The sequence below is a fragment of the Solanum pennellii genome, chromosome 4 (genome assembly GCF_001406875.1).
Source record: "Solanum pennellii chromosome 4, SPENNV200".
In the NCBI taxonomy this organism is placed as follows: Eukaryota; Viridiplantae; Streptophyta; class Magnoliopsida; order Solanales; family Solanaceae; genus Solanum; species Solanum pennellii.
Window position 1 is genome coordinate 71,298,756 of NC_028640.1, and position 25,745 is coordinate 71,324,500.

General features: G+C 29.2%; 3 protein-coding genes across 6 annotated transcripts; 1 reads left to right on the plus strand and 2 right to left on the minus strand.

Annotated features, from left to right (window-relative positions):
• Positions 1 to 1,470: 1,470 nt before the first annotated feature.
• Positions 1,471 to 6,548, minus strand: LOC107017342. Of its 2 annotated transcripts, XM_015217595.2 has the most exons (6): positions 6,273 to 6,536; positions 5,980 to 6,036; positions 5,271 to 5,353; positions 4,910 to 5,109; positions 2,448 to 2,564; positions 1,471 to 1,650 (listed from the first exon to the last, which is right to left on the minus strand). In XM_015217595.2, the coding sequence occupies exons 1-6, from the start codon at positions 6,455 to 6,457 to the stop codon at positions 1,564 to 1,566; spliced, it is 729 nt and encodes a 242-aa protein (XP_015073081.1). In that variant the 5' UTR covers positions 6,458 to 6,536; the 3' UTR covers positions 1,471 to 1,563. The 2 variants fall into 2 exon arrangements, with proteins under 2 accessions (XP_015073081.1, XP_027772540.1); XM_027916739.1 differs by lacking the exon at positions 2,448 to 2,564 and having other exon boundaries at positions 6,273 to 6,548.
• Positions 6,549 to 12,120: 5,572 nt separating this feature from the next.
• On the plus strand, positions 12,121 to 13,435 carry LOC107018251 (RING-H2 finger protein ATL54-like). Its single transcript, XM_015218679.2, has one exon. The coding sequence runs from the start codon at positions 12,325 to 12,327 to the stop codon at positions 13,333 to 13,335; it is 1,011 nt and encodes a 336-aa protein (XP_015074165.1). The 5' UTR covers positions 12,121 to 12,324; the 3' UTR covers positions 13,336 to 13,435.
• Positions 13,436 to 13,845: 410 nt separating this feature from the next.
• On the minus strand, positions 13,846 to 17,553 carry LOC107018252 (craniofacial development protein 1). Of its 3 annotated transcripts, none has more exons than XM_015218680.2 (6): positions 17,424 to 17,553; positions 16,006 to 16,052; positions 15,641 to 15,730; positions 15,393 to 15,520; positions 15,124 to 15,309; positions 13,846 to 14,596 (listed from the first exon to the last, which is right to left on the minus strand). In XM_015218680.2, exons 2-6 carry the CDS (start codon positions 16,040 to 16,042, stop codon positions 14,222 to 14,224), a joined length of 816 nt encoding a protein of 271 aa, XP_015074166.1. In that variant the 5' UTR covers positions 16,043 to 16,052; positions 17,424 to 17,553; the 3' UTR covers positions 13,846 to 14,221. The 3 variants fall into 3 exon arrangements, with proteins under 3 accessions (XP_015074166.1, XP_015074167.1, XP_027772334.1); XM_015218681.2 differs by having other exon boundaries at positions 15,986 to 16,052; positions 17,424 to 17,511; XM_027916533.1 differs by having other exon boundaries at positions 15,641 to 15,811; positions 17,424 to 17,467.
• Between the last annotated feature and the right edge of the window lie 8,192 nt (positions 17,554 to 25,745).

Here is a 25,745-nt window from a genome sequence, read left to right on the forward strand (position 1 = left end):
TTCATTCACCTACCCAACATTTTGTGAAAGCTACTCTGGAAAAAATAATTGTAGTACAACAACAGCATGAATAGAATAAAAAATAGGTTTTGTTTTAGTTTTTGTACCATTATATTTATTTCTAATTAAAAAAAATATCTTTAATATCCTTTGTTTTAAAGCAAAACTATAAAAGTGGTCAATCATGTAAGCTTCCACTAGCATTTTTCTTCTACATAAAAAACGAGTATCATATGATATACATTCCAATCAAAATTATCTTAAAATATAATTGGTGAATCACGTCTTTTAATTTATTACGAAATTTTTTGGTGAAATTTTGGAATTTGTTAGAATGAGGTTTTATCTATTTCCAAAATTAGCAAATGCTCAAGCAACGTAGTGATTACTTAATATTTGGCAAGCAAGTTGAGGTGGACATGAGATACTAATTGCACATGATAATGTCTCCCACTTTATTTTTCATAAATGAAATGATTTAAATTAACTTAAATTATTAGATATACCTATATAGTCTTTTTTTTTCTTTGGTATTTCGAATAAGAATTATTGGGAGGGTGGTATTTCCTTTGTTTCGTCATTTCTTCCGTTAATTGTCAAGCCCTTGTTTGTATGAACGAGTTGATTTGAGATGTATCGAGGAAGATTTGAGTTACTGTTTAAAATTTGTCATTGAAGGACTTCAAAATCATAATTTAGAATTTGATTTGTTGTAAATGTGAATCATTCGTTTTAATTAAATATAGAAGAACCAAAATATCGTGATCTTAAAGTGTGAAGATATTTGAGGCGGTGGCCGAGATTGAAAAAAAAAATCTACTTGAGGAAGATGAAATAACATATATAGCAATGTATAACGGTGTATATGACCTCTTATAGATAATTGAACATCATATATATATATATATATATATATATATTTATTTATTTTCTTTTATTGCCCATCCATGGAGGAATTGTTTGTTTATAAAAGGGAACGAGTATTATGTAGAGATACAAAATTAGGAGTAAAATTACTCCATTTAGAAGAATAACTTATTTTGCTTACCCTTCACGAGATAGGAGTATAGTCTACTTATATTCTATCCTCTTTAGGTTTTATTTGAATTTCACTCGTTGCTGTTGTAGAAAAAAAAAAGAATAACTACGGTAGTATTTTTAAAAAAATAATAAAATTCTTTTTTTACAAAATATATATAGTCTGATCAAATATACACACACATATATATATATATATATAATTAAATAAAAATATATAATTGACATAGAAAAAACATACAATATATTGTTGCATATTTAATAACATTGACGATTATGAGTTTAATGATAAGTTCAGAATCTACAAACTCTAAATTCTAACCTTTTCTCTTTTTAAACAAGAAAAAAAAAACTTTTCTCTTAATTGAATATTCATAAGTAAAGGATAGACCATTTTAACCAATTAAAAAATAAATATAATTTAATCAAATATTACTAGAATTAAAATTACTAGTTTTATTAAAAATCAAATGAGTAAAAGTGTTGTGAACCTATATAGAGTGACCTATATTTTAATACAAGGTGTTATAAACTTTTATTGTTCTCCTCTTTAACGGATTCAACCACCTTCTTCTCTGAGATCTCTTCCGCTTTAAGCCCCACCTCTTGTACCTACATTTAGACAAAATAATTTACGTATATTATTTATATTAGTTTATTTCCCAAAAATTAATATTTACAAATAACTTAATTTTAAATACTTTATATCATTTAGTCACATTAGTTTTTCATCAAAGAAAATTAATCTTAAACTTTATCAAAATTACGTTGTATAAATTGAAACAAAAAAAAATTATATATCATTCTCTTAAAATACAAGATACTAACTAATACACGGTTTTATTAAAGTAGGTAGGATTATAAAAAGGGAAATTTGAAAAAAGAAAACAAAATTTTCTTGTTTTTTTTTTATATATATATCTTGTTGGACAAGGAAAAAGAAAATGCAAGTCTAATATGGTAAGGATTAAGGAACTAGGAAAATTAGATTATATAGTAGGATAAAAGTCTAATATTGAATAAGTCAAACTTGATGAATAATTTGTATTTGTTTATATTGAAGAAGATAAAGGTTAACAAAATTATAAATTTTCTATTAAAGCAATTTTTTTTATGTCTAAGTTTGATTCTTAATCCTTGATAGAAAGGAGAATTTAGAAGAGATTTAAAAATAATATCAGTCCCAAGGATGATTATCTTTTTCTTTTTAAAGGTCAACAAATATTAATTTTAAATCTTGACTTCGACCAAATACAAATTGCTACTAATCCCTCGTTTCAAATTAAAGTTGCACTTTAGATTAGAAGTAACGTGGGATTTATTAATAATCAAGTGTGCTAATAACCAGGAAGCTGTTAATTAATTAGCAACGATTATCATTAAGAGGATAATTAAATAATTAATCATACCTTATCTTTCAAATCTTCAGCTGCATTAGCAACCTTGGCTGTTTTTTCTGAGAGATCTTTGAGTTGTTCTTTTGGCACATCAACTTCTTCAACCAACTCTACGTCCTCCCCTTGGATCTATATATAAATATATTTATACAAATATAATTTCATTATTTTGCACCATTAGTAAAGAAACTTTTCAAATAAATTTAACGGAGTAAAGTTTTATACACTGATCGTTAAAAATATTTTTGCATTGCAATTTAACTAACATAGAAGTTTTCAATCTTTATCACTTTGTTTTTCGAGTTACTATATCAATCTTGAAATGAAGAGTAACTTATTGCTAAAGGGTCAATTTTATCTGATGGTAGGATTTAATATACACATATCGTTAATCTGACATATATAACTTAATTCAAATGTAATATAGTGCAATATGAAAAGTCAAGTAATTGTGGGTTGATATAACTGGTCAAATGGTTTGATTGTGAAAAAAGTATTATATTATCTATGTATATATAATTAAAATCGGCAAACATATATATCTTTATAGGGGATTAATTTATTGAGAGGTAAATATGGTTAATTAGAAGAGGAAATCTTATAAAGAAAGCAAATTTTCTTGGTTACGTTATTTGACTATTTCCTTTGGACAATTCAAAGGAGAAAGCAAATTAATTAGTATAATAATCTTATGTTCAAGTCATAGTCGATGAACACTAGAAGAGTATTTAATTTGTTTATATGGAAGATTAGGATAATCAAATTATGAACTTTATATTAAAGCAATTGTTTGGTCAGACTGTGATAGTTGTATAATTAAATTTGACTCTTGGCTGGAAGAGAGATTAGAGTGGATGATTATTAATATATCAAATCTATGACCGAGTTTATTAACTAGGGACTATGATAGTATTTTTGATTCTTAAATTCTTGATAAATTTTTATTCTAACATAAAATTAATTAAAATTTTATTTTTGTCTCTATACATAGAAAATATATTACATTTGACTATTCATAAAACTAAAGTATTGTCAAGCAGTCAAATGAAAGTAACAATACAAATTTAACAAAACATATCAGTAATTAAATGGTTGAATTTTAATAATTATCGTAAATTTGTGGATATACACAAGTATAATATTGTTATCATCAAAGGTAATGTGTTCTATATTTCTATCAAATATATTATAAAGACTAAATCAGAATTCATCAATAATTGTTATGGACTAAAGATAATTAATTAATTTAATCTAAATTTCCAAAGTTATCTTTTTCGGAAAAGGGATTAAAATATTTTTGAAGTATTAGAAATGGTACAAAATTACCTTCCATCCACCTATTGTTTTTAAAATACTCTTCTCATCCACCTATTGGCTCCCTTGTCATCCAATTTTTGGGTTCGAAATTGACCACTTATTTAACGGTTTTAAAATTAAATTGTTTAAATATTTTTTAATGTACTTGGCGCTCAACTATTGGTTATAATTAATTTATTAATATAATTTTTAAACCAACCCAGTACCCACTCATTACTAACTAAACCCACCCAATTAATAAATCAATTATAATATCAAAATCGTCATAAACACTACTAAAACACGAAGAAATTATAGATTCGTGAGAATGACATTCAAAATTATTCGAGTCCGAATCGAAGCCCCAATTAAATTTAAGTTGAGCCGCTTATTTAGGAGGACAGTTTTAATAGAATTCTCTTTCAATTCATGCACTTTTTTTTAATATAATTTTATAAATATTTATGATTTGTTTTAAAACCTTTAATATATTATTTTAAAAAAAAATTATCTATGAAGTAACATCACATAATTGAGATGAAAGAATAATTAAGATGGACATAGTCAAACTTTTAAGTTTATCAGTAATTTTTATTTAGACACTTGAATGTATGATAATTTACTTCTATAGATATTTTCGCCTCAAATTTTTAAAAAACACTCATTGACATTAGCTTTTCTGTTGTTGCATTACTGATGTGACGGGTTTATTAATTTGATGGGGTTTAATTAGTAATGACTGGGTAGTGGATTGATTTATAAATTATAGTAATTAGTTAAATTATAACAAATAGTTGAGTGCCACATGTTTAAAAAATATATATATAAATAGTTTAAATTTAAAACTGTTAAATAAGTGGTCAATTTTGAATCTAAACGTGGATGACAAGGGTATTTTGGAGTCAATTGATAGGTGGAAAGTGTATTTTGGATCCAATAGATGGATAGAAGATAATTTTATACCATTTTCAATACTTCAAAGATATTTTAAGCCTTTTTCCGTTATCTTTTTGAAATGTATAAGTCAATTATTGCTAGATCTAAAGAATTAACTTTTTAATTAGAACAAGAATTGAAACCTAGCTAGGAATAATTAATAATGTTTTAAGTGCTTGCTAGCTAAGAAGGAAGGTGTTTAATTAAATCAATTAAATAATTAAGAGATTAGTTAGAAAAACCTGATCAATGAAATCTCCAGCAGCATGAGCAGCCTCAGCTGTATCTTCAGAGAACTCTTCAACAGCTTTAATAACATTTTTGAGTTGACTATCTGGTAAAACACTCACAATATTTTCAGCTACTTCATCTATTTTCTCAGCCATCATCTCCACCCCATCTACCACTTCTTCTACTGTTTCTATTACATCTTCCACCTTATCTGTTACGTAATATAATTAAGTAAATAAAACATGTACTATAAATATAATATAACAGTGAGGAGGTATGTCACGTGGGATATAATGTGATTTAAACTTTTAAACGAGATAATCATCAAATTCGATATATATAAGTAATAAACTATTTGGTTAGGAATGTTACTTTTGATTTGCAATAATGAACCCCATTTGAAGCGAAATAATGGTAAGACTATTGATAGTAGGATTCCTACAACCCAGCCATTACTGCACCAATAAATTAAAAAAAAAAAGATTATTAAAAACCATTAATAGGTTAATTTGAGAAATTAAATTATACTTTTATTTATTTAATCCTTTTTGTAGAAGTTGACATCAGATCTGATAAATGTGAAACTTACAGTGGATTTGAAGAGGGTGGAGTAGGCAAGGAACCGTTGCAACATACCACAAACTTCCTATAGGCAAAAAAAAAAAAAAAATCAAATGAGGACATAAAATGATCGAACTTCGTACACAAAGCATTCTGCGTTCAGAAAAGGGCCACATCCAAGGGGCATGACGTAGAATTATAGAAAATCATTAATGAATTCCTGTTTCCACAACTCGAATTTGTCATCAATATGTCAAGAGAGGAACAACTTTACCATTGCTCGAATAGAGAAAGAAAAATTAACCACNTAGAAAATCATTAATGAATTCCTGTTTCCACAACTCGAATTTGTCATCAATATGTCAAGAGAGGGACAACTTTACCATTGCTCGAACAGAGAAAGAAAAAAACAANTTATTAAAAACCATTAATAGGTTAATTTGAGAAATTAAATTATACTTTTATTTATTTAATCCTTTTTGTAGAAGTTGACATCAGATCTGATAAATGTGAAACTTACAGTGGATTTGAAGAGGGTGGAGTAGGCAAGGAACCGTTGCAACATACCACAAACTTCCTATAGGCAAAAAAAAAATAAAATCAAATGAGGACATAAAATGATCGAACTTCGTACACAAAGCATTCTGCGTTCAGAAAAGGGCCACATCCAAGGGGCATGACGTAGAATTATAGAAAATCATTAATGAATTCCTGTTTCCACAACTCGAATTTGTCATCAATATGTCAAGAGAGGAACAACTTTACCATTGCTCGAATAGAGAAAGAAAAATTAACCACTAATATTATGTGTACCTCTTAATAATATCACCATTTAGACGTCCATTTGTGGAGTTGAAAAGTGACAAGCTATGTTGTTGGCTTCCAAAGCATTTGAGATTAAAATCTTTGAATCTAAAACTACTATTAGAGCTATAATGGGACTTGTAGGCATTGTTGATACCTGTACAGCTTTGCAAAATACTAATGGATTTTGTCATCGAATATGTAATTATATGGATCAAATAATATTTTGGTAATCAAGATTTTTTGTGTTTGGGTTTTTACAAATAGAAGAAAACTTGATATATATAGAATACTTGAGAGTTGAGATTCAAAGTCAATTGTCAAATTTATAATCCTAGTAGTAATCTAGAAATTAATAGACTATAGTGCTATTCATGTGGAAGAAAGAACAAATCGACACACAAAGGATATTATATTAAAGAATTGAATTAATTATAATTAATATAGACATATAGGTATTAAGGGGAAAAAAACAAGCCCTTGCCATCTAGTGCGTAGACGACAATTTTGACTTTGGAGGTCCTAACATCGAGTGAGACGGGCCTGCTCTGATACCATGTGAAATTAGATCTTAGACTTAACTCACACCTAAAATGTTAGCTCATAAAGAATTGTCTAAACCTTATAAGGAGTCCACTCATCTCATTAATCACTGATGTGAAACTTTTGTCATTCTCTAAACAATGTTCTTTTATTATATAAATATATATATTAATATCCTATTGATCAAAAAAAAAAAAAGAAAGAAAGAAAAGTAAAGTAACCAATATATTACAAGTTGTTACTATTGTAATAAACTGTGGTCATCATGTTAGGTGCAAATTGGACTAGTAGATTTAACTTTATTCAATGCACATTATTTTACTTCGAAGGTACTAAGAAAGTTCTAAACCCATAAAAACAAGTTAATTATGGTCAAATGAGAATGTCTACATAGAAGTTCAACGTTCAATTTGTCACTTTATCTTTTTTGATTAAATTAATTAACTTACATATATTGACCGTCAAAAAACTTTTAAAATGTTATCTATGTACTAAAAATTACACATGTTGTTTTTTTTAGTTGGCTTGTATTAATATACACGTTTTTATACAATGAATAAAAGTCAGACTCTTTTACTTGGTTAAAATAAACAAAAGTTATGTAAAGTCATTGCATGTATAATTACAGTTCAAATTTCCATTGCTTAACTAAAGAGTAAACCTTTGCTACCAAAGAGAGCACAAAATTGTTTTAGAAGTTTAATAAAAAAAAAAAAATTAGCTCAAAAACTTCTCTTTTTATTTTTTAAGAAAAGAAGGGATTCAACTTAAAAAAACACATTCTTCATAAAAAACAGAAAATAGTTATATTTATCTCTATACTTTTTTGAAAAAAGGGTTAACATTATTAAACTTCATAGATACTTTTATAAAAGGGTTACTATATTAAACTATATAGCTAAATTCTTTTATCTACCAAAAGTCAATGGCCAAAAAATGTATTTTCTTGATTATTGGAGTGTGGCCGCAGTTTATGGAACATTTTTGCTAAACAATAAGTGTATAACTATCACATCAATATGGTTCTAATAGAACATATTAATTCTTTCTAAAATGCACACTACTTACGAAATAACTTATCGATAATTTTAGAGTAATGACATAAGAGAAAAAGTACTCATAGGGGTTGGGTTCGGTGAGTGATTTCTCATATAAGAAACTATTGTTTTTTCTCACCATCAACCTTCTTAGTCAAAGTTTGTTGCAATGGACCTCTCTAATGTGGTTCACGTTTTTTATGCAAGTTATTACATAGGAACAAGTTTATCTTATGCGCTTTCAAAGAATAGCGACTACAGATTTCTTGGATTACCAAAAATTAGTACACAATTTGGACTCAATTACTTGTCCTAACATCTTAACAAATAAGAGGTTTCAAAACCTTTGAAATCAAGCAAGCTCTCTACTTATGTTTCATCAGTGCACTTTTTAACAATATAATTCATATATCGGTGAGAATTTATAAAACTGATCATATTGTAAATGAGTGATTTTAAACTTTTGATCCTTCTTACCTAGTAATCGAATTTTATCTATTGATCTTGAATGTGTGCCCGTAGTGCAAGCAGAATAAAAAAAATTCATGACTACCCATGTCCATTTTCATTAGCTGTAATTCCCTGTATATCATTGACTTGGAGTCGTGAGATTGGGCCACACACAAAGGCTAATTGATTGAATAGTTCATAAAAAGCAAGGGGAGTCTTGCTTTTGATTTAAAACATGTTAAGAGTCATTTTTAACTTAATTTAAACTTTGTCAAATACTTTCAAAAATTAAAAATGACTTAAAAGTAAGTTCGATTAATTTTTAAATTAATTCAAACATACTCTTATTTATTTTTGGATGACAAGGAAAATCCATAGTTGCTATCATTTGAATGTGCATAGATAAAACTTTTGCTCGGATGCAATACCTCAAAAAGGAGAGGTAACCAACACTAAACAAATCTGATGCAATGAGCTCGATCCAAAAGCCAAACTTCTTGTTTTCACGGGCAAAAGATCTCAAACTTGAGACCTTCCACGAGAAAATTCCAAACCCAAGTCATTGGGCCAATAAAGAAAGATTTAAGAGGAATTGATACAAACATACAACTATTATGTATAATTGACAATATATAGTCAAACAATAATTAGCAATTAATAGCCTAAAATAAAATTAGCATGTATTAGCCTAAAAAAACAAAACCAGTTTTTTATAGTTTTTTTTCTTTTAATTCATGTGCAACCAACCCCCATTAATTAAGGAGATGTAGAATTATTTTTTCTCCTTGTTTTTAACTCCTATAATTAAGAAAGTTAACTTTTCAATTTCTTCAAAGTCTCAAACTCAACTTTATTTAACCGTCTATTAAAAAAAAATAGTAACACAATTTACAAAAATATAAAGATATATTTGATTGTAACTTTATGAATTATTTTTTTTTTTACCAAACAACAATAATTAGTTTATTAGAAAATTGAATTGCCTACTTTTAAGAAGTGAAATATATATATTTATCAATTAACCTATTAAAAAAAAGGTTACACAAACTTTTTAAAAATGAATTTTTTAAAATTCTTTAAATAACATATTAAAAGATTGTGACTACTTTTAACGTAAGAAAATATATTATTAATGCTCTAACGTGTATCAATTATCACATAATCGATAATAATTAATCAAATAATATTATTAGAAACTGTAATAATACATATGCATAAATAATACAATAATAAAAGTTGTGATTACATAATGTATACATTAAAAAAGAACATGTATACATAAAAAAATATTCATAAAAATAAACATGTAAATTTTATTGATGTATACAATAATTTTAGTATGTATACATAAACTTTATACTATATACATAAGAATATTACCGTCAATTATACGTATTACTATAATGAATACAAGAATGAGATTAAATGACATATCCAGAGGCGGAGCCAGAATTTTCAATAAGGGGGTTAATTATTTGTTGAAATAGATAGCCGAAGGGGGTTCGACATCTCCTATATGTACATATAAACTTATTTTAACCATGTATAAATAATATAATTTTCCGCCGAAGGGGGTTCGAATGGACCCCCTTAATGCAATGTAGCTCCGCCACTGGACATATATATAAAGTTTATTCATTAATTGTACATGTGACTTTTTTTATGATACTGTAACTGCACTATGTATACATTAGTTCGTATTCATCGTGTATTCAGTGATTTGTATTCACATAATAAACTAGTATCCTTTAATTTAAATTGAGATTGAAATTCATTGGTATACATTGGGTTGTATTCATCAAAATCATCATTCTGATTTTTTACGAAGATCTTTCTTACCCATGAAAGTGAGAACAAAAATTTCAAAAAACTATTATCGGAATTTTCAGCAAAAAAAGTTTTAAAAAACTTTAGTTCCACAAATTACGAAATTTCAAAATTAATGGGCAAGAAATGCTACATAATTATCAACTAAAATAAATTATTGGAATGATCAATCGATAAATATTCAGTTATATTTGATTTGCATAGACATAGTAAATTTAGGAGAATATTGGAAGAAAAGAAAATTTACATACGAAAAGGATTTTAGAAAGAAAAAAAAAGAAGGTTGAATAACCTAATTCGCAAAAACAAATTTGAAAAAACTTCAATTCTACAAATCATGAAATTCAATAATTAACTTGACAAGAACAAAAATATATGTAAAGATGATTTTTAGAAGTATCCATGAAAAAATATATTATTATATTTGATTTTCATAAACAGATTGAATTAAGGAGAAGAGTTGAAATTACGAAGAGAATTACGTATGGAAGTATGAAAGAATTCTGGAAGAGAAAAAGGAGACAAAAAAAAGAGAAGAACTCTATTTTAAAATTGTTGAAAAAATTTAAAAAAAAAGGAGGTAAAATAGGAATGATAAAACAATAATTTTTGAGACGTGTATTTGAGAAAAATAAGGAGAACAAAAATATATATTTTTTTAAAAAAGAAAAATAACTATTCAATACCAAATAAATAAAATAAAGTCTTTTTTTTTTGCTAAAAAATTAAAAATAGACTATTTATTACTAATTTAATCCGTAAAGTGTTATGTTGTGCCATTTTGTCAAGATTTAACTTTAAGTTAGACATAATAGGAGTAGGAGCATAATTTTACAAGTCAACTACTAACTATTTTAATCTCTATGTAATAGCCACTTAGCTGATACACATAAATTATATACTGATCATATATATATAGTTTGGAGTTTGAGACCATAAAAGAAAATAAAAATTATATACACTTATAACTTCATATGCAATTTTTAAAATTTAATTGCATATGTCTGAACTTGTTATAAAAATTTATAAATTTCGACTATATTTTAAATAGTGATTCCAAAATCGGCTTAATTGCTCAGTTCACCTAACACTCACCAATTCATCTTGCCTTATCCCAAATTGACCCGAAAATAGGGAGGGTGAATTATAAATTTATAACACCTTCATCTACTTAATTAATTTTTACTGGCCTAAATTTGATAATTGACCCATTCAATACTAGTAAATCTTTAAACTAATTCCAAATTTTAGCTCCCATTTTCACAAAGCCTAGAGAGAAACTACCAATAATATAACGTCTTTTGTTTCTCAAGAATATTGGCTTAAGCAAAAGCATAAAACTCAATATTATTAATTAAAAAAATAAGAAGGAAAAGTATAAAGAAATTGATTGGATAAAACAAAATAAATACTAGTAGTGATTGAGATTTAACAACTATTATTTGCTCAACGCTTAGGAAATCGACAGATACCCACTACCTGATATATAATATGATAAATTAATTATTCGTTAGGCAAATAACCTTAATTATTTTTCTAATTATGGTACCATCTTGATGTTGATTTATCACCTATGCCGCCAAAATTTTGTTTCATATGTACCACTCAAAATTTGACTTATCACTCTACAATTCACTTGTTTAATGTAATAATTCTTTTATACTACCAATATAATGAACTTATTATCGTAGGCTACTTATCATTTATTCCAGGTTAACGATTAACACTATAATCACCTTTTAATGACTTGATCACATAAACATCTTTAATACCATAACCATGTAACTCTTTATACCATACTAGAAAATTGACTAGCTGAATACAATATGATTACAAAATATTAATGCTAATTAGGTTCAAGGGTCAAATAATCTCGTGGAATTTAGTTTAAACTACTAATATATTACACTATCTATCATTATGTTTGACAACTAATTAAATTCTTATTATATAATTTACTCTAGTTTTGCTTCACATCAATGTTTCTCAATTATTCATGGAAATAATAAAATATTCCAAGAAAGCCATCAACCTCACATATTCAATTGAAATGAAAATGAAAGCCCTCTCTAAAAGTCTTTATTCAAAACTTTTGAAAATAACATGCTAATTATCTCAATGACTAATCACCTAAATCATCTTAACTTCATTATAGTTTTTCCAAGATCAAGAAACCTCATCAAGACACAATTTTTATCTATCAAATGGCCATGATGAACACCAGAAAGTTATTTCAAATAGTAACAAACCAATCTGCAGATTGTATCTATGTTTGTGATTCAACATGTCCTTATGCTTGTTATCCATATGTAGATTTAGATTATTACATACCTCCACCACCACCTCCACCGTCGTCGTGGCTGCAGCCTCAGTTAAGTAGCAAACATCATCAGAACATATCACCTTATGTGATAATATCTGTTGCCTTGTTTGCTAGCTTCTTCATTCTTGTCAGCTACTATTTGATCATTGTCAAGAATTGCTTCAACTGGAACAGGAGAAGAACCCCAACAGCACAAGATGATGAATTTTTCGACGAAAGTCGAGCTCCTGTTATTGATCATCCCATTTGGTACATCAACACTGTGGGTCTTCAGCCATCTGTTATTAATAAGATTACCATTTTCAAGTATAAAACAGGGAATGGTTTGGTTGAAGGATCAAATTGCTCTGTTTGCTTAAATGAATTTCAAGAAGATGAGTCTCTTAGATTACTCCCTAATTGTAAACATGCCTTTCACATCTATTGCATAGATACATGGCTAAGATCACACACAAATTGCCCTTTGTGTCGTTCAGGCATTTTATCGAACAGTTTGAATGCACCTGCTTCGGTTCCAATCGTGTTGAATTTAGGTGCTCATTTGAGTACCAGTGAAGAAAGGGTACTGGAAGATGATGAACAGAGACAAGTGAATAGTAACAACGAGGTAGTGATTGGTGAGAATGGGGTCAATCAACAGGAGTTTTTGCAAGTTGAGAGAGGTTGTGGAGATGGGGAAGTACAGTCAATTAGGAGATCAGTTTCAGTGGATTCATCAATTAGTTCTAGTAGAGGTCTTGATAGTATGTTTCTGTTGTCAGGAGGAGAAGCTGTTGGTGAAAATTCAACATCAACTCTGCATAAAGAAGAGATGAAGAGATCCTTTTCTTATGGTGGTAGGTCGTTTTTCTCAAGACATAATCGCAGTCGAAGTTCAGTGCTTCCATTGTGAAACATAGCTACTTGGATGGAAGTTGAAGATGATAAATTGTGAATAACATCAATGTTAGGTTTTAAAGATGACCATTATGAAACAAGAGGAAGATTGAGTAATTCGGCAACCAGATTGGAGGTTGTAAGTTAGTTTTAACATCATTGGTTTGCATACATTTTATATTCATACAGAAAATTTTAGTTAATTACAGAAACAAAAAGTTCTTCGTCTTTGTCCAAGTGTGAACAGCAGACGAATCACTCATGGTTCCCCCTTCCTTGTTATATTCGAATAATTGTTGCACTTTTATTTCAATTCTTTTTCTTGCAAAATGGTTCAGATAATGAAATTTGATTAACCTTGTGCTAATTTAGTAATTTATATGTTCAAAATCTACGTAGTTAGAAACTCAAAACAGTATCTGCATCGTCTATCCTCGGATGGTGATGTTTTGTTGGGACTGTACGAAGGAAATATTGGATTTTACAATAATTCTACAGAGAATGCTTTTAGTTAGAAGATGAATAATTCTTCAGATACCGGTTTTGCTTATAGGTTTGATTACAAGATTCGTCCATTGAAGCTGCCCTTGCACTCAAAGAAATGCAGACTTATTCGTTACAGTCAGTACAAAATCAACCTGACATCGCAAGACAGCTCTTTTGTCTGATCTTTTCCCCACTGACTAAGTGGATTGGATTGAGTAAAAGAATGTTAATTGAATGAAATTAGGGGAAAAGGGAATTAGATTAAATTACAAGAACATGTTTCCAAGCATGAGCCATGAACATGTAGCCCATAAAACCCCTGGCAATATTTGCTAGTGATAGAACAAACTTATAATCTAAGACAGGAATAGGCCTCCAAAAGCCACTGATGCACATTTTTCTTCAAGGTAAGTTTCTCAGTAGTCTTCTCTCATGCTTTCTGGTTTCCTCTTTGCATGCATTGCAAGACGGGCATCTCTCTCGCGCTCAAACTCTCGGTAATCAGCACGCTCTAAGAAACCAACCCTGTCTAGATACTGATTGGAACTCTTCTTGTAAGCATCCAGCTCTTCTTCCATCCCTCTATTTTCTCCCTTGAATCCCTCCCAGTCTTTCTTTGTCTTATCAAGTACACTCAGTTTCTGCTTCTTTTTTATTTGTTCAAGGATGATATCAACAGCAGAAGCAGGTGCTGCGGGGCCTTTGCCTTTATCAGATGCTTCTGCAGAATTGTGGTCAACATATTTCTTTATTTCAACATCTTCACCAGCAAAATCTCGCACTTCAGTAATCTGTAAAATTAGAATAGGTCAAGGGAAAAGGGGTAACAACGAATCTGAGAAGCATTTATGCACATCTTGAGTGACATATTATTAAATCCAGAAGTTTCCATCAAGTAGTTCAGACAGACAATTGCGTGTAAGCATTCCCGCAAATTTTCTCAACCTCTTTCCTAATAATAACTATCAAACATACAGGTTAAACAGTACCAAGACCACTAAAGTGACAGCAACTACTCTCTATCTTTTATTATTTTGGGTATGTATGTGTTGGAGATTAGTTACTTGAATGACAACGGTGTCTAGCATTTTTCACTTATAGAGAAAAGAAAAAGAAGTCTATATGCTAAAATTTGAACTCTCCCCAGGATGTCATTTTAAGTATAAAGAATGTGAATCAGAATTTCTTTACAGCCAAAAGAGCACTATACACCTGTGTTCTATGATTATATTACCAACTCTGAAAGCAACTCTTCAGCTACAAAAATGAAAAGCTAGTAGTCCACAGAAGTATCATAAAGCAAGCAAGATAGACTTACCACTTTAACCCGGCCTGCAGAGGCAGCAGCTGTAGCAGCCTCCTTTACTGCAGAGAGTGCAGCAGCAGCAAGCTTCTTTGACTCCTCGCTAGTATCATTTTGAGTAGTCCTAAGGCACTTCTCTGGTGTGCTTCTTCCAGGCTCTGATGGTTTCTTTTGGGACAATCCCAGTACCGTCATCCAACTCTGTTGAGATTGTAACACCACAAATCTGAGTAACAGCGTGGGCATATCTCATACAATTTGTTAAGTAGAGGTCTTATACTCACAGAAGATGACGATTTTGAGGAACTTTTATTTGATGCTGAGGTAGGCTTGTTTATTATGGAGTACAGGGTCCTCGTAGACACTCCTTTGTTCATTTGCTCCCAAACAGCATCCACCCGAGCTTTCCTTTCTGGAAACAGAAGCATACAGGTGAAAACATTGTTCTCGTGAACCCGGCATCTTGGAAAAACAATAATGAATATAATTGGTTAACAATAACATGAACGAAAGGAGCATTGATATCTCCTACCAATTTCTTCGGGCTGCATCTGCATGTTAGGAAGGCACGCAGTATCTTGTTTGGGCATCAGTTGGAAGCCATCGACATTCTCTAAATTATCTGAATCATGAAGAAGCAAAAAATTTTCTCCAGATGTCAGCAGTACAGAATGAGAGAGCTAGACTTGGGCCAAATCTGTGACTTCAATATCTCAAAACAAGTTTAGCATCAAGATGTTAAATGGAATACAATCACAGGAGACAGACATGAATTAAAGCTTGACAAAATTACGAAAATTCTAAAGATGAAATATCAAAGGCCATGCCCCTGTTTCAAAATAATTGATAGAATTGATAAGAGGAAGAGGACAAGTACATTAAATAAAAGAACTCAACTTTGAACAAGGTGGGCTTCTGCAGTCAATTCAGCCATATTGCTTAACCTGTTCAATCAATTCATAAACCATAAGAATCGCATCAAATTACCTTCTACGGTAAAGTTGAACAGGAAGAAAAATAAAGCCGAATTCACAGTCAGTAAAACCTATAGTCACATGCAATTCGTTAAGACATAACAACGTCCTAGCTGCAACAACCTTGTACCTTGTTTCATAATGTTAAATTTCAAAACTTTTTAAGGGAATCCACACCCCAAATAACTTGATATGACAGAGATATAGAATGAGATGAAAACGAGTTAAGGGGTGAAACAGAGAAGAACAAAGAACAACTAGATAAAAATAGAGATCTTTCAAGTAACACAAAGATCACAATCAGACACTTCAAAATAGCTATTACCTAGGTGAACATTGGTTACAAACAACAGCTGCAAATTGATTTATCATTATAAGAAACATGAATGAAAATGTTGCGCCTTGATAGAAGTTAATAATGTACTGATGTTGTACTTGACCTTGTACGATGGGTCAAATTCACTTGCTATAGATCCCCTTGGTAAAATGGAGAAGGAAGAAACAGCGAGCACATGAACCTAAAGATACCAAGTACTTGGTGTTCAAAAGGTAGCGGACATTTTATCAATCATGACTCATATGGCTTGATAGTTGAAGTAAAGTTAACAATAATACACAAGTAAATCATATAGTTCAAGGCAATATGTCCATCACAAATGAAAGAAAAAGATAAGCAAGAAACGAGGTTGCGCAACTCTCTTATTGGGAAACAAAGTACCAGTTCATTAGAACCATAAACTACAGGGGTGTAAGCTCCATAAGACTTCAGTCTCATGGACATCCTGGAACATTTAAAGCCTCATTCACATGCAGGAGAACCCTGACGTGATTCCTAACTCTGCCTTTAAAACATTGCGGGTATGTACCAAAAAATCCAAGACTTCAACAGGGGCACCAAACTTAAAAATGATCCAAACACAAACATTTCCACTGCATTCATTAAATCAGCATTCCCGATATCAAGTTTACATTACACTAATCACACGAACATCTATTCAACGAAGTTAAATGACTTATTTTCCAGAAGAAAGCGCATGAACAACCCAGCACATTACAACATCCACTCATAAATTTAAAAAACCAAAATTTCCAGCAGAATGTACAGCAAAAGGTCAACAGAGAAAACATAAACTCAATTTTCTCAAGTACAATAAACATTTATTTATCAACTCCAATACAAAGATCATAGCTTTATTAACATCACAAGCTTAAAAATCATGTCAATACATGAATAAAAAGTTAGAAACCCTAAGACTTATATCAGAACTATATAAAAAGGGATTGAAGCGAAAAAAACTGAATTTCAACAAAATTAAAGCAAATACATTCAAGAAATCTTACGCGATAAGTCTTCGAGAGCGAAAAGGGACCTCGAAGCAGTAGCAGGAAGAACGAAGATGAAAGTTTTTAACTCGCCGAGTTATAGCCGATCTTTATTATTTATTTAAAGCTCAAAAGGTCTGTCGAACCGAACCGGGATTTCCAGTGACCAAACCGGTTAATTTTGGAAATTTGAGCTGCATTGAAAGTCGGCCCAATAAATTGCATATCATAAGCCCAATATGTCAATCTCCCTTGGATCTTATCTTAAGAACAGTCCAGCCCAATAGCACTTGGGTATCTGTTATCAAAGCCCACATAATTAGGCCTGGTGGATTCAACTTGTTTTAACTTCAGATATACAGGATTATAAATGGGCTTGTCAAAACTAAATTTCAGATAATTTTGGGAAAAACTGAAGTGTGTGATGTATAGTATTTAACCAGACTTTACCTCTACGTCAGATATGAGGTAGAGAGGTTGTTTCCGATAGTCAGTTGTCTTAAGACAAAAACAAATTAGAAAAAAGACATAATAAAACATAAGAAAAAAACACAGTAACAAAGCAACACGTATAGTAGCATAACAATACTACAATCAAACTATATCGAAAAACAGATTGATAAAATTGAATAACAAGAACTACAAGCATAGAATATGACTACTAATAAGGGTATCAAGACAATCCACTCCTACCTACTAGCATATACGTGTTCCAAGTTCCAACCTATTAACCTTCAACTATAATTCGCGTCCTTCACACCTTATTTAATATCAAGTTGTTGTTAATTAGCATCACGAACTACAAACAAAATAGTTAGGGCCCGTTTGGATGGGCTTAATAAAAGCAGCTTTAAAAAAGTACTTTTGAAAGTGCTGAAACTTATTTTTAAAATAAACAGTTATGCGTTTGGATAAAAGTGCTGAAGTTACAAAAAAAGTTGTTGATGTGTTTGGCAAATAAGTGCTGATAAACAACTTTTTAAATCAAAATGTCTGAAATACCCTTAAAAGATGTTAATATAATAAAAATTAATTAATTTATATTTTACAGCCATAAATAATTATATTTTGCTATCATTCACATATTTCTTTCTCATCACAAATTATTTATAAGAGAAACATAAACTTATTATAGATTTTAAAGATATATAATTTGAATAGATCAAACGATTTAAGATTTTATTTTAGTTTCATCCAGAAGTAATAATAATTGTCTATCATTCACATATTTCTTTATTATCACAAATTATTTATAAGAGGAATATAAATTTTTATTTAAGTTATATGTTCAACTTATTTTACATTTTAATAATATATAATTTGAATAGATCACTTGAAAGATTTAAGATTTATTTTATTTTCATTCATTAGTAATAGTAATTATCTATCATCCACACGTGAAAAGGGAAAAAGGGAAGAAAGAGATGTTAGGGTTATGTGGGTAATTTGGAGATTGTATAAAAATACTAAGGGCAAAAAGGTAAAAATGTGGTCAACTTAAAACAGCTTATAAGCTAAAGAAAAAAAAGCACCCCTACCCCAGCTTTTAACTTTTGGCTTAAAATAAGTTTTTTTTAACTTAAAATAAGTTATTTTGGGTATTGTCAAACAGCTAAATAAGTCAAAAACCAACTTTTAAGTCAGTTCGACCAGCTTTTAAGCTGAGCCAAACAGGCTCTAAATTCTATTTTTAAAAATCAAATTATTTAATTTCTAAGCAGGGTAGATAAACATCAGACAAAAATGAGCAACTTTCACATATAACAAACACAAAATTTATATTTGTATGTTATAGAAAATTTTGCATATTTGCGCTCCATAGCAAATATAAATATGTATAATTCGCAATACATATACAAAGAAATCAATTGTATAATTCGCTATAAATATACAAAAGAAGCAGTTGTATACAAATCAATTGCATAGTTTGTGTATGTATAAAACGAGAAAGAGAGAAAGACAGAAAATTGGGCAGAGGAATATTTAAATTGCACAATTATTAATGTATAGGACGAATATATATGTATTTGCAAGTGTCTATACAATTCTCTCTCACTTTATATAAACAGAAGCATAATTTATACATTTCGTTTTTGTTTGTACAAGCGATAGAGGCGAGGATGACGAGCGAGATCTGGGACAGGGGAGAGAGGGGAAAGAATATATATATATATATATGTGTGTGTGTGTACAATTTTTTCTCGTTTTATACAAATGGAAACACAATTTATATACTTGTGTTTTGTATAAAAGTGAGAGAGAGCGAGAGAGAGAGAGAGAGGGAGAGTGACGAGCAAGAGTTTGAAGGAGAGAGGTGACTGACAAATAATTTGCTATAGGGTACAATTAAATTAAAATATGATTATAACACTTAATTTAATTTATTAGTTTGTCATTATATACAACTTACCCGACAAAAATATATGATAGAAGTTTAAGTCAAAATGGTAAGCAATGACCATTTATTACTAATATATTATAAGTAAAGTGCAAAATACAGAAAGTTGGCAGGTGATGGGCCTTTGTTAACATCGCAGAAGTCTGATGAAATACAAACAAAAATCTTAAAAAGGGGAAAAACAAACACATCACTAAATATATATAGATTTAAAATTGGATTAAAGTATAAGAGATCTTAATTCTGAATCTGGCAAGTTGTGCACAACATGAGACTTTGAGATGTTTCCCTTTTAAATAACTCAAATCAAGAAGTAATTAAAAAAATTGAAAGAATAATTAGGAACCTAACTCTTATCTCATCCAAAGATATATAAATATATTTTATCTTTGTCAATTAGTCAATGGACACATTTGTTTGAGAATATCACAGTCGGTTGGGCATATATTGATAATGAATTCCATTTCTAATACAATAAATTGATTATTGAGAAAGTTATGAATTAGGTATTGTTTGACCAACTAGTTTATCGATATAATTAAAGTCTGTATATATATTGTTTATATGTTTGAAACAACATATTTCAAGTCAAATAAGCAGTATGTAATTAAAATTTTTGAATTAATTGAACTCATATTTTTGGGAATAAATTTATTTTATCGGCCAAACAAATCTTGAGATATCAAACTTTATCCTCCGTGCTAAATGGACTTTTATAATTATTGTATTATTAGTACAACTTTAAGTCACGTCATTGTTTATTCTTATAATTTCTCTTTGTTTCCTTCTAATAATAAATCCCATAAACATAGCAGATCTATGGAGAGTTGCTTTTTCATTTATAGTTAATCATAATGTAAACACACAGAAACTGGAAATGACGTCTTTTGGAACTATTTAAAACTACCCACCCATCTTATTATCATCATAATTATAAGTAACAAAAATTGACTGGTTATTGATTTTTTTAAAAAAATAAAAAACAGAATTTTCAAATTCATAGTCTTAATGGTGTAAGTCATATATATTCCTTCTCTTTCAATGTGGGAGTATGTATTTTACTCTTATTTTATATTTAGTGATTTTCTTTCATTTTCTCCCATTGATTATATTTCTTTCGAGACATTGGTCTAAAGGCGAGGTAAATCTTTGTACATCTATCCTCTCCAAATTTTACTTGTGAAATTACACTGATATCTTATTGTTATTTTTATTTTTCAATTTCAATGTCACACGACGTATTACAAAAAATAAGAATCTAAAATTTAATAAGTCACTTGCCATAATATACACATTGTAAAGTTAAAATAATAAAATTTTGAAATAATCTTGTTTTCTTAAAATTTTGTATCCTGTTAAACTATGTTATATAATTAGATAGAAGGATTACAATTTTTTTTTTCTCTTGAAATAGTAATTGCATGAAGTCATGGATATTACCTGAATGTGATGACATTTTTTGCATATATAGTTTATAGAAGTATGTGTTTGGGTGAAACACGAGAAAAGAATCTAATAGCTATCTGGTCCCTCTTACTCTTTATCTCATTGTGCAGTGTTCAATCAATTACCTATAATTTGTTTGATAGGCTGCATGCTCTTCTCCTCCTGACCTCCAATTTTTCTCTTCTTCTCTTTTTACATTAAAATTTAATTTCTTCCATTTTATAATTTGACTACCATTTTTTTTATTATTTGTACGTGTCAATCATCTTTACGCAGGTACCATGCTAATTGGGTCGGGTTAAAATGAAAATTAATAGAGTGAAAAAAAGAAAAGAGGTGTGAATATAAATTGAAGACTTAGTCTTTGTATTATTTGAACTTAAGTTTAATTGAGACTAGAAAACAAATCTACCATGAGGTTACAAAATCCAAATTTGCTTTGATTTGCTTCTTGGAAAAAAAAAACTTTGCTACAAAAATTGCAGCTTTTTTCACATCATATCCTCATGAAAGTCAATTTGTTACGCTAAGTTAAAAAAAAATAAAATACTTGAATAGTATAACATAGGAGCAGAAATGCAGAATATAGACAAAAAAGAAAAAAAAAACAAATTGTTTTTGTGCATGGGTGGTGATGAATGTGTTAAATTAGGTCTTCGGCCTAACTCACACCCTCAAAAGCTAGCTCAATGAAAAGAGAATTACCCACACATTATTATAAGAAGTTCACTCATCTCATTAACGATAATTTTGATTTTTGGAGGCTCTAACATCAGGTGAGACGGACCCTGCTCTGATACTATGTTAGATTAGGTCTGAGGCCTAATTCACACCTCAAAAGCTAGCTCAAATGGGAGGAGGATTACCCAAGCCTTATAAGAAGTTCACCCATCTCATTAATCACCGCTGTGGGACTTTTGTCATTCTTTAACACAATGAAATTTCACATCGGAGATGATGAATGGTTCCTTGGACTCTTAATATGGCTATAGTAATCATCCTTTTCTCTTCTTAGTCAGTCCCAAGTTATATTTATTTATATGGTATTAGAGCAACCTTGGATATATGAGGGGTTTTAAAAAGTCTCATATCGGCTTTTTAAGGGACGAGTCAGATTTTTACGTTTAAATTTAATTTTTTGGATTGAATTAGACAGGATGACTAAATTTCCAAATATATATTAAGAAAGTAGTTGTGCATAATTAGGTATTTGGAAAATTTTCAAAGAATTATTTTAGATTTTCTCAAGGTTATAAATCTACGGACAATTTTCATAGTTTGAAATAATTTTTGATTTTCCTCATCAGTTTTAGCAATTTGATAATTCAGTTGGGTTTTGTTTTAATAATTATATTTATCACGTAAAATAATTTAATTTACATAATTATATATATTTGATTTTGTATATACATATATAAATTAATTTAACTATATGTAAATATATATTGTTATATAGATATTTTAGAGGACCACATTGAGAAGGTCCAATAAGAGTCCAAATCAAAACTAAAATGAAAAAAAAAAAACTAAATCAAACTAAATATATTTTGGTTTTATTTCAATAATTTTATGTATGAAACATCCCCCAAAATTCATCCACTTGCACTTTGAAAGGTTCAAATTTTCAGATAAATGTCGAATCCTTAGTAGATTTAGAAATCTTAACGAAAGTAGGAAAAATAATGTGACCTTGGTTTCAATGATAATACAAAGATCTGAATGAGTCGTCATGTTATATGTTTTATGTTTACACATATATTACCTTTTTTTTATTGTTATCGTTTCTATTGAATCGAGCTTTCATAAATAAAAAACTTATTTTGAATATATCGTTATAATAAGGTGAAAAAGGTAATATTTATCTTTGTATTTTGCTGTGAAGTGGTCAAGTTCAAGATTTGAATAGTACGTATAGTAATATTTTAGTTGAAAAAGCGTTAGAAAGTTGGTCTTTGTAATCAGAAGAAAAACAGAATAAAACATTATATTATATTATGGCGGGAATTGAAAATTTCTAAAAATGAATGAATAAGAAACTGTATTTCCACTTTCTTCATGTTAAAAAGCTGAAAGCTAGGAAGATGCAAACTGCAGTGAAGAAGAAATTTTAAAAGGTATATATTATAAGCAACTTTTTCACAGAGTTTCTCACTTTTTTTTACAAGTCTATAATATAATAAAAGTAATATAATACACCCTAAAATCTAAGACACAATCCTCTACGTGCTACAAAAAATCAAAGCGTTAACGTTTCTTTCATCCTTATATATATCCTCTTTTAATTTATTTATTATGTTAGCTCACTCGTAATGAACATAGAATTTTTATTAAAATATTTAAAATATAAAAAATTAAATAAGGATTCAATATATACTAAATATACATACAAAATATTTTTAATTATGAATAAATAGTGTTATTCTTCGTCAAAAGAGACCCTACCTAGCTCGACTCCTACTCTTCGATCGAAACACCAACAACTGTGTTTACTTAGGAAACAATTTTAACACAAAATATAATTGGTGATTAAATCGTTAACTACGAAGTATTTCCTTCATTTTGTTTTACTCGACCCATATTGACTTGACAAAATCTTTAAAATATATCGTTCAAATCATCAATTAACTGAAGTAGTTTGATTTTTTCTTATAACCGAAGATGATACTTATTTATAACGAGCGCTGATGATTCAAGATCCAGATAACGTTGGTGTCTCGCCCCGGCCCATTTAATTTGAATGTNTTGATTTTTTCTTATAACCGAAGATGATACTTATTTATAACGAGCGCTGATGATTCAAGATCCATATAACATTGGTGTCTCGACCCGGCCCATTTAATTTGAATTTTTTTAATAATAGTGTGTGTTGTCCCTCATGTAGCACACATGTATCACCATTTCTCATTTAAAATGACGTAGCTACTTGTAATTAACCATTGTCCATTGTGCAAAAGGTAAAATATATTTTGGGGGTTTAATTGTAAAGCATGTGATGAAAAGAATAAGGTTATAACTTTTGTCAAATCCAGGTTCTTTCATTCTTTCTCGTGAACTATCAAATGCTTGGCTCAAACTTCATTTCCCTTTTTCAATCATTTATTAATTTGACTAATCACTTAAAGATTCTGTTCTTTGAGTGTATGTGCTAGCTGTCTCCTTTGGTACCTTCCTAAACATTCTTTTAACTCATAGTAAATTATTTAATTACGTAATTACATACAGTTAAAAACAATGATTAAAGCTTGTAATGATTTGTTTAGCTATCAAAAGACTAGACCTTAGGCTTGGTGCTGGCAACATTTATATTTCTCTACTATAGTTAATTTTGTTTGTTGCACTACTCAGGCAAATGTTCATTAATTTTCAAAAAGTAATTATTAATATAATAAACATAATTAGTCCTTTAATCCAACACATTATGAAAGGTGATTCAAAATTAAGAAGTGACATTCATTGGTTATAATATTGATGTATCTTTTAATTAGAAGAGCTTGCTATATATCTATATGTTACTTTATGATTAGACATATCTTTGCATGGAGAAATTTAAAAACTTTACTAATTTAAATGTAGTAATAAATAGATGGAAGTATTATAAATAGGGATTTAGAGTTTTCTACTGTAGTATTTCTTGTGTAATTAAGGGGTTACATGCAAATCTACATGTATATTAATAGTAGTAACTATAAGGTAAATATATAGAAACGTTAACCTTACTATATGAAAGTCAAAGGGGTCTTGTCATCCATTACGATACTATTTATAATTATTCCATACATCTTAATGCTTATTAAAAGTTTTTTAGTAATCCTGGATACAATAACATTAATTTAATCGAATTTGCTGGTATTAAAAAAGAGAAAGGAATTAACCGTGTGGTGGATTTATACTTTTTTTTATTATTATCGATCAAGAGGAATTTAAATGAAATTTCTTCATACAAATTATGAATATACCTATTTAGTAAAAATTATGGATCAAGTAAAATGAAATTCTTACATGATCAACCAATTGCTATATGTCATTATAAGTTTTAAAATGTGAAAAATACATAAGTTTGGTCTCACCTTTTAATTTATAATATTTCAATACCCTGCCCAATTTTAATTTGAGGTGAAATTAATATTCCTATTCTAATTTGAAGTGAATAGGAATATTAATCGAGTATTCCAAATAAGTTTAAGGTCAAATAATTAATAGTGCTTTAAAACGAAATTAACGCTAGTTGTAGTAATTTTTTTTTCGATGTATGTCCTTGTTAATTAGTTCGATTATCTTCGTTGTTGGATGCAGACAAACAATAGAATTTCAAATTCATCTTCTATTGGCATGGAACAACTTTACCTTTTTTTCATCAGTCTTAAAATTGGAATGGAGTGGAAGAAATGTCTGGCCTTAAAAAGACAGGTGAAAAACGTTTATATTTGAGATGGTTATCAATATGTAAAGTTGGATCAAATTTATTGCATTGGCTAAAATATATTAAATCTATATAC